This window comes from Calonectris borealis, chromosome 10 (genome assembly GCF_964195595.1).
Source record: "Calonectris borealis chromosome 10, bCalBor7.hap1.2, whole genome shotgun sequence".
NCBI classification, from domain to species: domain Eukaryota; kingdom Metazoa; phylum Chordata; class Aves; order Procellariiformes; family Procellariidae; genus Calonectris; species Calonectris borealis.
In genome coordinates, this window is record NC_134321.1 from 10,642,067 (window position 1) to 10,652,947 (window position 10,881).

The following is a 10,881-nucleotide window of genomic DNA, read 5'->3' on the forward strand; positions in this document are numbered from 1 at the left end:
GTGGCAAAAAGGCGAGTGCCAAAGTGGAGAAAAACCTCCAAGGGAAACGCACGAGTTCACGGCCGCAGGAATGACTGGGTTTTTTTTCCCCTCCCGTGGGACAGCTGCTCCCAACCGCTGCCGGCCACCGCGCCCGTGGGGCGGCACGCCGGGGCGCCCAGCCCCGTGCCGGGCAGCGAGATAAGGCTCAGGGAGGTGCCGTGAGTCACAGAGGGCCGGGCCGGGCTGGGCAGCAGCACCGCCGCGCTGCCGAGCACACGGTGCCCCAGCTCCCCGGGATGCCCCAGCACCCATGCCGCCTGCGGAGAGAGAGGGCGCGCCTCGGATGCTGAGCGGTACGTAGGCTTGCCCCCTCCCCGACCCCCTCACAGAACCGGGGTTTCTAGAGCATGACTGAAATAACGCCTTTCTGCAGCGCTTTTCTTTTGACTCGCTGGCAGGTTAGGGGGTCGCGCAGGGAAGGTTTTAGTTGTTCCTCCTTCTCGTAGCGTGGAGGTGAAGGGGAAACCCCACGCACTGGCATCCTTTCTGCGGGGTGCAGCTGTGCCCGTTTCAGAGACAGAGTTAATGGATTACCAGTGTTAAGGGCAAGGGTTAAAGCCGTCTTTCCACCCATTACGGGACATGTGGTAGAATCAGCTGTGTGATGTGTGGTCCAGGTCCCCTTTATTCATCATGGCTTTGGACGAATTTGCGGGGTGTTCACTATGCAAAGCTCCAGAGCACAACCCTGACTGCCGGGACACCTCCCAGGCGCCGACCGGGAGCCCTTGGGGTGCTGGCACCCAGGGCTTTGCTAGCTGCCAAAAATGCATTTCAGGTCCTCCCATACGTGCAATTACTAAAAACCAGAGCCCTTTGCCGCGGCTGCCCAGTGGAGGGACTGCCTCAAGGCCCCCACTTACCCTGTGCTTTCAGCCGCAGGAAGTGCCTCCTCCCAGCAAACAGCTTGCTGCCAGCCCTGAGCACCAACACTCCTGTCCCTCCTTTGCCCTGGCGTTTTGGCACAGGCCGCTTTGGTACAACCTGCAATCCACGGCACGGGGAAGCCCGCCGAGCTGCCGGCCGCCATTCCCACACCGGTGGGGATGCGATCGCTCCCCTCCATCTCTCACCACAGCCACGGCTCTTGATTCACTGCTTGGGGAAACCTCACCGGAGGGGTGAGCTCATAGTGATTTAGCTTTGGCCTCCGTGACATGTACAGAGAACTGGACAAGCAGCTACCAATGACAAATAAAAGAACAAGAGACCGAATCGGTAGCAGCCACGGATGAGTGACGCTCCTCTGGCAGCCGCAGGCAGCCGAGTGCAGGATGGGGCCGTGCCTGCCCCGTAGCACGCAGCGGGCAGGGATGCACCTGCAGCAGGCACCGAAACCCGCCTGTGCCCTTTACACCAGCCCCACGGCCCGGCTGCCCCGGCGGCACCTCCGGGTGTCACGTCCCACCTTGGCTGCAGTCCTGCTCCCAGACAGGGCTCAGCCGCCATGGCTGGCCCCAACCCCACACCCCTGCCCGCCACCGCGTGCGTCCTGTTTGGGTTCTGTTTCAGGATCAGGGCCTCACCCCGGTTAACTATTGACTTGTGCTGGGGGCAGCTCTGCCGTAAGATGGCCTCCCCAGCGATTTGGCGGGTGCAGCAGCTGGCCAAGCATTTTTATGAGCTGAGAAATTTATAAGCCCTCTGGCAAACAGCGCTCTCTCGTTGAGTAACTCAGCAAAGCTCAGTCAGACCGACTCCTTTTGAGACTAAAAATGGCTTTGTAGCATCCTCCACTGTGGTGGGACCAGCCCTGGACACACGTGCACCCACCCTGCACCAGGCCCCTCCTGCGCCCCTGCGTTAGTTTTGCAGGAAAACCCCGACTTCTGGAGGGGTGACTCACTGGGTGTGGGCACGGGTGACATCTGGCAGCCACCTTCTTTGGAGCTACATCCACACCCCGCACCAAAATGATGTCTCGTTCATGGTCAGGGACCTGCTGGGAGAGAGAGGGACGTGTGGGGCTCAAAAGTAGCAAAAAACCCACCAAACCCAACAATGCCAGAAGTTTCTGCGGAAGAGATGTGAAGTTCTCCTCCGGTGCGGGGAAGAAACAGGAACATTCACCCGCCGCATCCTGGAAAACCTGCCTGCGAGGGCAGGGATCTGTCCCGGTTTCTTCTTGGCAGCAGTAGCTCAGCACTGCCAAGCGGCCCCTCAGTCCTGCGCAGGCTCGGGGTGGAGCCTTTGCCTTACAACGCCACAGAGCTCTTCAGCAATATTTGTCCAAGAACCTTTTTGTTCCTGGAATGGTTTTTAAGCAAATAAGTTTATGCTTTATTAGACAAATAACTGTTTATTACCCACCATAGTTCCATCCTTTCTCCCTCTCCTGCAAGTCGCTCTCTGGCAGATGCCGCAGTACAACCGTCTTTTTTTTTTCCGGCACAGCCTTAGCACAAAAAAAAAAAATTAAAAAAAAAAAATCTGAACAATTAAAAGAGAATATGATAGAAATCCCAGGACAGGGCTACCCTCTTGTAATGCAATCAGGTTCCAGGAATTTCAGCACCCAGGGACTTCACCCAATAAATTTTACCTGAGATTAAGGTGAAGATAAATTGCCTAAATAAATACATGACTTCCCTAAAGCGGTAGTGGTTATTCATTTATTTTTCTATTTCTCTTCCTCTGAAACAAAATCAATATCTGCATAGAAAAAACACAAATTTGGCAAAAGGAGAGCACTGTGCAATGGGCCCCGGTGAGGCCGGTGTCCCCTGCAGTGGTGGGGACTAAATGGGGACAGTTTTGCAAACCCAGGGGAGTTTTGCTCCGCTCGCTGTGTCCGAATCACAGCCCAGGTCCAAATCCTCACCAGCTCCAGGCTCTGCTCATGGCATTTGGAGGGGAACTCAACAGGCTCCAAAAGCAAATCAAGACCATTTCGAACTTTGCGACTTGCCAAGGGGGATTTTAAGGACTGCTCCTCTGCTCCCATCGCACCCGTCACCTCATCAGGCGCCGGGCTGGGGAGCCAGGTCTGGGAGAGGCTCCCCATGTTTAAAAAGCAAAACTTCATGCTGGAAGGAGCAAAAGGCAAAAGCCCGGTGCTGTCCCACCAGATCCAGCTACGGACAGCATTTGCCCTCCAAAATCTAATTTAAACTGCCCATTTTCAGGTCTGTGGCTCTTCCACCAGCTCAGTGAAATGGGCTTGATCGTGCCAGCTCCGACACAAGGTTAAAACCCATTTCAGGGATACTGTGCCGGGGGGCTGGGATGGGCCAGGACAAAGTGGCACGGGGAAGGGCTGTGGGTGCTGCGGACCCCTGAGCCACCTCCTGCAGGGACAGGTTCCTGCTCATGGCCACCTTCCTCCGGGAGGAATAGCTGCAGAGAGAAGTGAGATGCTGCTGGGAAGCAAGCGTGTTTAGCTGATACCTTATCAAAAACACACTGCCTCGATACCGCAGGTACACAAATACCTTCCAAGGCTTCCTTTAAAATGCAGATAAGCCACGAGGCCACTCTTCCATGGAAAGCCACTAGGTCCCACCGGAACAGCTTCAGCAGCTCCTCCTGGCCGCAGCCTCACGGCAGACACGGGCGCAGCGGAGGGGCCTCGTGGGGAGCGGTGCTGGGCTGCGGCTTCGGACAGCTGAAACGTCATTGCGGGGCTGCTGCTCCGGCCAGGCACCGGCCACCCTGGCCCGCTGCACACTCCCTCTAGGGTCGCAGGCCAAGCAGAAAAGCAGCAGCTTTCCTCCTGCAGTGCAGATCGGTTTCCTCCTTGTTTTTAAGGCTGCCTAAAAGCCCCATACAGTGACGCTGCGCCCCAGGGCGCAGGGGAAGGCAAGGGCGTTAAGGGGGATGCCGGGTCCATCCCACTGGGGTGCCAAGGGGGGATGCTGGGTCCATCCCACCCAGGGGACCAAGGGGGGATGCTGCACCACGGCCACGATCAATGACGTGGCCACGGGCACCTTCCCCGACCTCAAGCCCTGGAAGGGGACCCGGAGCAGGGCTGGGCAGGAGGCAAAGCTCATCTCTCCTTCCTCATGACGCAGCAGCCTGAAATCAACTTTCAGCCCAGCCCTGCTACAACCCATTGCTCCTTATTTACCCTTCAAACAGGAAAAGCAGCTCTCAGCATAGCTCTTTTACAAATTTTCTACGGCAAGCCTCACTAAAGGGCTGCTTTAGTTAACGACAGGCTCTAACTCTGAGCGCACATCTCGCAGGTGACAATTTGCCTTAGGACTCCAGGGTGGTTTCCAGGACGGACGTTCACCAGACTGTATCCCCAAATTTCGAAGGTAGGAGTGGGTTCCCAGCCCCCGGGAGCCGGGTGCATGGGGTGGCAGGTGCCCGTCCCATCCGTCGGGGCTGGCCGAGGGAGGGAGGGGGGGCAGATGGACTCGCTCGGGTGGGAAATAGTTTATGCTCTAAATTACAACCACTCCTCATTCCCATGGGTGAAGACGCTGCAGGATTTGGACAGGTGTAAATATTTCTGTTCTTAGGCCAGGTGTCCCCAAACCTGGCTGCTCTGCCCAGCTCGGCAGCGCTGCGCTCCTTCCCTTCCCTTCCCGGTTTTAAGCGGGACAAGCTTGTTCCCACAGATTCCTCTGACTAGGCAAGGCCAAATCGCAGCTTGTCCTCAGACGGCATTTTGCAGCCCCTAATATTTGAAACCTGCTTTGCATAATCCCAGAAGGAAATCAGAAGGAAACGCAGCAAAGCTGCGATTGAAAATGTGCTTCCTGAGCTCATCACAGTACAAAAGCGTGATCTGTTACTGAGAAAAGGACGTGAAACAGGAGCGCACAGGGCAGCAGACAGTCACAGTGAAGCGTTCAGAAGCTTAAAAATGAAGCAAGCTCAATCAGTGCAGCCTGCTCCAACGTACGGGAGCCAGGACTTCAACACCAGGGTGGGACCAAGCACATGTGCCTGATAGGAATTTATACATCTTCAGTGACCTCTTAGTTATTGCAAATATGCCTAAACATAGCAATTATTTTTCCATCTGATACCTGTCTGGGTTTGGTGGGTTACAGGTATGCTTTATGGCATTTCCTTCTTTGTCCTCAGGGTGACTCGTGACCGCTGACCACCCCCTCGGCTGTGCTATCTTTCCCCACCACCATGCGGGTGACAGGTAAGCAGGTAGACAGAGATTGACTTTTCTCTGTCCATTTTTGTACAGTTCTTTATGCCTCCTTCTCATTTACATGTCCCCTTCCAAGCCCAGCTACCCTGACCTTCCCCTCCCAGCGGCACGGGAAAGGCCCTTTGTGGAAGCATCAGGGTTTCAAAGATTTGTGTAGATTTTAGCCTGTTGTATTTTTCCCAGTGAAACCCTCTGCAGCTGGGAAGAGATGGCTTTTGAGATGTTCCTGGTTCCATAAGAGCCATTCAGCTGCAATATAAGTATATTTTTCTACTCTCTTTCCATGCAGGACTGGAACGTTTTGCTCTGATGAGCGCTGCTTTAAAGCCAAATGCCAATCACATTTGTATTAGCAGCTGCTCGGCTGTAGCTAGTGACTAATTGGGGATAGCAGTGCTGGGAATGTAAGAAATATTTGGATTTACATAGCTTTCTGACTAATTATCAGATTTACTTTAATGCAGGGAGAAATATGAATAGTGCCTCCCAGTAGAAGGGTAATGCCTATCTGAGCATCGCCACACACTCTAGAGATATTAATTAAGAGATCAGAGTCTTTTTAGAGGATGAAGGAAGGAATGTTAACTGCATTCCCACACCACACAAGTGCTGGCTGTCACCCTGTGCCTTGGTCCTGGACACACAGACCAAATCCCCAGGAAGCCAGAAGGATGCTCCGGTCCCCAACCCCCGCTGCTGCTGCTCTCACCTGGCTCCTCTCCCACCCCTCGCAGGCATGATCCGGCACGTGGCACTGCTCATCACGCTGCTGGGCACCTGGTTCATCGTGCAGACGTACTTCGATCACAGATGGAAAGCCATCAGCCTGCGGAGCTGGCTGGGTGAGGCACCGGCAGGGCTCCAGCCGGGTCCGGAGGGAGGGTGCGGGCAGCCCCATTGCGAGCCAGACCCCAGAGCTGCGTACAGTTGCCATGAACATTTGTACTTGCAGTCCCTGGCCAAGGCTATAGCCACCAGCTCTGATCATCGGGGCAGGGAGGGGACAGCACGGTGGGAAGCTGCACCGGGGCGGGTGGCTTCAGGGGTGCTCACAGCCGCAGGGAGCAAGTTTAGGAGAGCCGGTGCCTGAACGGCTGCTCCTGGCTTGGGGAAGAGCCAGCAGCTTTCCAGCGTCTCCAACCCTGCTGTTTGGTACCCACAGGTATGACCGACAAGCCCAGAAGTGAGTACCGCTCTCGACTTCATCTCCATCACGCAACACTGCTCCGGGGCCGAGGGCGATGGCGGAAGCACAATAGCTGCCCTCGAGAGCTCCTTTCCCAAGGCAAAATCCCACCCTCCCAAATGCAGGGAAATTTTGTGGTTGCACACAGCAGCAATGTCTTTGGCGGGCTCTGCAAGCACTCGAACCTTCAGATGAGACCTCTGCCCCAGCAGAAACAGCCCCGGGCCGCAGGCTATAGCAGGAAGCAGGTCACGGGCCCCATCCGGGCAGCGTGGCACAGGTCCCTACCCTGGCCGAGAATGGGGAAGCTCCGGGCAGAAAAGCTGCAAGGGGCTGGCCTTGAACAAGCGCCAGCTCCGAACACTCTCCGGCACACACCCCACGGCACCAGCTGCGCCATCCTGCTGCTCACACCCGGAGCGGCACCCGGGCCAGCTCATCCCGTCCCACCCCAAGCCTTGGCACCGTAAACCTCAAACAAGAAGCTGGTCCCGGTCCCAGGACAAGACTCCTTTGTGCAAGAAGCTGGTCCAGGTGTTGCCCCCTTAGTGAGCCGCTGTGCCTCAGTGCCAGCCCTGCTCAGCCCCGCGGGGACACGGCCGGCGTCCCCCGCCAGGGCCATGGCTTGCAGCTCCACTCCTCCCTCGCAGGTGAGCAGCTGCCCCGGCACAAGTGTGGGAACCAGAAGAGCTGCCCCCACAACCATTTCGCCTTCAAGATCATCAGTGGCGCCGCAAACGTGGTGGGACCCTCCATCTGCTTCGATGACACGATGTAAGCAGCACATGGCGGGGGATGGGGCAGCAGCGGCTGGCCTGGGCTGGAATAGGCCTCTGCCGAGCACATCGATGGCCATCACAGGGCATTTGTGGTTAAAAAAATTTGGAAATAGTTTTCTTTGCTACAGCTTCTGGGGGGCATTTTGCTGTCTGCAGCCACACGTTGCTCCATCACGCTATTTCACTGGCACCAGCCTCTCCAGGGCATCCCTGCACTGACTGGTGCTCTCCGCTTTCCTTTCCAGCCTCATGAGCAGCGTGAAAAACAACATTGGCAGAGGCCTGAACATCGCAGTGGTGAACGGTGAGTTGGGTGGGCATTAACCGCCTCCCCATGGCCGGGGGCCCTTCCTCCCCTGGGAGGACACAGGCCACTGGGGACCTCGTCCCAGGCACCGCAGCTGACCCAAAAGCGCATCAGTCCGGCGTTGCACGGGGTGCGCAGCCACAATTATGGTTGCAAGCACTGCCAGGGAGATGGGAACAAACCCACCTGGGTCATGCACGATGGCTCCATGAACTCCACCACAACACATTCGCCATCCTAGCACATATGGCACACTGAGGGAAGAGCAAAGCATTTTGCAGCAGCAGGAACCCCAAGCTGGTGCCAGGCAAAGCCTAGAGCCACCCCAGTGCAAACTCACTGTGCTTTGTGTTGAATTTTAACCTTCCAGGAACCAGCGGGCAGCTCCTGAAGACAGACACATTCGACATGTATTCCGGAGGTAAGCGCGGTCGCTTTGCTGCCTGATGATTCCCAACCAGGGCTCACACCGGCGCTGCTGGCTATTTAGGCTGCTCCTCTGTCATGTATTTAACGATAAAGTCTAGTGGACTTTGACCAGGATTGCCAGCTCGGGCAGTAAAAGCTCGGCTTTCCCCGAGGCCATTGAGCCTGGAGTCCTTGCAATGCATCTGCATCCAGATTGGCTTCTCACTTCTTTTACATGCACGTAATATTCTGAAAAACATAACTCCACTAAACTGAATAAACCAGGGCGCTCAAGACCTGAGAAAGGCTACTTTCTGAGATCAGGTAGTTCACTAATCCTGAGATTTTGCAGCTTTCAACTCTGTTTTTGAATGCTGGCAGTGGCTGAGCAGCAGCTTGTTCCCCAGCCTTCCGCAGGAGGATAAATGGGGAGCTCAGGGCATGGGGAGCGGAGCCTGGTGGCAGCAAAGACCACGTCCCTGCGCCTGCCGGCTTCAAACAATCTTCCTAGGAGCAAGAAGACGCCCTGAGCCGGGACAGCACCCACTCACTGACTCAAGTCATTGCCCAGCTGGCACCGACTTGCAGGATGCTGTAAAGCTGTTACCAAACTCCCAGAGTTTTGGCAGGAGTCCTCAAAATCACATGCTAAAACCACCCCTATAGTGCTTTTGATTTACCCTTTGCTGTTTGAGCCTTCCCCAGGGATCAATCACCCTCTTCTGCTTTTTGGTTTTGCAACCTATTCTTGGTAACTCTGGAGTTTTAAGGAGAAACACCAATATTATGAGATTTCCATCTACGTTTGTGAGCGAGACACGCAGCGGGAGAGGCACCGGGAAGGAGAGAGCAGTCGGCTCCTGTGCCGCTAGATGGGGCGTTGGACTCCAGCATCCCACGGATGCGGAATGAGGAATTATTCCTGCAACACAGCCGAAGGCAGGATTGCAGGGCAGGCAGCTCTGTGACTGAGCAGGCTCATTTCTGGTGCTGGGTTAAGTAAATTCACGTAACCAGATTTCACAGTTAAGTGAGCAAATTTTAGATGCAAATTCTCCCCTGCAGTTGTCACACCAGCAGGAGGAAAGCACCGGCCCCAGGCACTGCGGGAGAGCCCAGGTGGGAACACAAGCTGGGGAATGCAGCATCTGGGAGCCTGGCCTCCCCCAGGCCCATGACCCCCAATCCCGGCTAGCACCACCACAGCCAGGCTTCTTCCCACCGACCCAGAGGAGGCTCCCCCAGCTGCCACGCAGCTGCTAAATCCCTTTTTCTTTCCCTAATGCTCTTCTCTTCCAGACATTAACAAACTGGATACCTTCCTCCAAGAGCTCAAGCACGGCACCATCGTGCTGACGGCCAGCTACGATGACGCTGCCACACAGTGAGTTTGGCCCTGGGAGTGATACCTGGCTCCCCAAAAACCAGCAACTGGGGGGAGCTGGAGGTGCTGCTGCCAAGCAGCAGGAGGGGACACTAACACCTTCTTACCCTCTTTCAGAATGAACGACAAAGTACGGGCACATTTTGTGGAGCTGGGCAGCAGCCACGTGAGCAAGCTGGGCTTCCGGGACAATTGGGTCTTCCTGGGAGCGAAAGGGTTGAGGAACAAGAGCCCCTTTGAAGAGGTACGTGGCCCTCCCCTGTCACCAGCTCTGGAGGCTCCCATCCTTTTCACAGCACCTCCCGAGCTACATCTCACCTACTTGTCTGCAGAAGGCACGGGCCAGTAGTGTTATCGCCCACGTCGAGCCAAGCTGCAAGATTTGCCACGTTGCAAATTTGCAATATGCCACCAACCTCCTCAGTCATTTTTTCTCTCTCTTTTTATTTTCCTGCAGCACATCAGAAATGATAGGGAGACAAATAAATATGACGGCTGGCCTGAGCTGCTGGAAATGGAGGGCTGTGCTCCCAGGAAGATAGATTAGCATCAAGCCCCAGCCTGCCACTGCCAGGACACCAGACCAGTCTCGCCCAGACACCAGCCCCATCACGGGGACCTCAGCCCCATCATGGGGACCCCAGCTCCTCCACCACCCGGTCACACAGCCCAGCAGTGCTCCCGCTCCCAGGGACCGGCCGTTTTGCAGCAGGGGCTGCGCAGGGCTTGGAGAAGAGCTGTACAAGTGCCTGCAGTGCCTGAGCGAACGCCTGGCCAGGTCTCAGCCGAGCTGTCCTCGTCTATGGGTCAATTTGGGGTATTTTATTTTTCTGTCTTTAAACCAAAAACTTTGTAGAAGGTTTTTCAGATTTCTTAAATAAGATTATAATTATAAAATCTTATTACAATAATTATAACACACTACTTTCTCACTTCATTTTCAAGCATAATCCAGGCTTTTCCCTGCAGGCACAGCATTACGATGTCCTCTGCCAGCAGCTGGGCGTCACCATCACCCATCCCACGGCACTGCACACGGGTACTCCCATCCCTGGGGATGCTCAGGCCCTGGTGGTACCCTCCCAGAGCTCCTGCCAACCCCCCCGCTGTCTCCTACAGCCACAGTAAGGCCAGATGGCCACAGGGATGGCTTGCAGCAACGTAGGTTAATATTTGCAGACTGAAGCATTTCCCCCAGCCAGTTTCATCTTTCCTGGGTTAAATCCAAGCTAAGTCCTCCATGGTACATCCCCATCCAAGGCAGGATAACACCAGCGAGGTGCCAACCCGACTTTGCCCAGCAAAGAGGGAGGGATGGATGTGCAAGTTTCTCAGCCAGGTGAAGTTGTGCAGCATAACCAATAGGTGGGAGCCTTTCACCGGGAGAGCCGGAGCCAGCATCAGTCTGGAGCGATGCAACACACCCGAGCTGGCACCCCGCTGCGGGCACCCCCACACCCGCTTTGCTCCGGGAGCTGCACCCCGATCCGGGGCCAGCCGACACCGCCCAGAGAGGAGAGATCCCTGCCCAAAGGCAGGCCGGCAATGCCCCGCAGATCTCCTTCCAGGGTGGTTCCCATGCTGCTGCCCAACGTTGAGGAGGTCCTGGGGGAGCCTCTGCCCCCCGCTCGTGTCCGGGCGCATTCACCCAAGCAC

The 10,881-nt window shown here is 55.9% G+C and overlaps 1 protein-coding gene across 1 annotated transcript; it reads left to right on the forward strand.

The window, feature by feature from the left end:
• Positions 1–307: 307 nt before the first annotated feature.
• On the forward strand, positions 308–10,138 carry FAM3D (FAM3 metabolism regulating signaling molecule D). Its single transcript, XM_075158742.1, has 10 exons — positions 308–335; positions 5,083–5,149; positions 5,896–6,003; positions 6,324–6,344; positions 6,998–7,121; positions 7,372–7,430; positions 7,804–7,854; positions 9,141–9,225; positions 9,343–9,469; positions 9,683–10,138. The coding sequence occupies exons 2-10, from the start codon at positions 5,137–5,139 to the stop codon at positions 9,770–9,772; spliced, it is 678 nt and encodes a 225-aa protein (XP_075014843.1). The 5' UTR covers positions 308–335; positions 5,083–5,136; the 3' UTR covers positions 9,773–10,138.
• The last annotated feature ends 743 nt before the right edge of the window (positions 10,139–10,881 follow it).

Excerpts from the sequence above, each read along its gene's own strand:
- FAM3D (XM_075158742.1), top strand. Across the intron at positions 7,431-7,803 it reads GAACATCGCAGTGGTGAACG|GAACCAGCGGGCAGCTCCTG; the intron begins GTGAGTTGGGTG and ends TTAACCTTCCAG. Across the intron at positions 9,226-9,342 it reads TACGATGACGCTGCCACACA|AATGAACGACAAAGTACGGG; the intron begins GTGAGTTTGGCC and ends ACCCTCTTTCAG.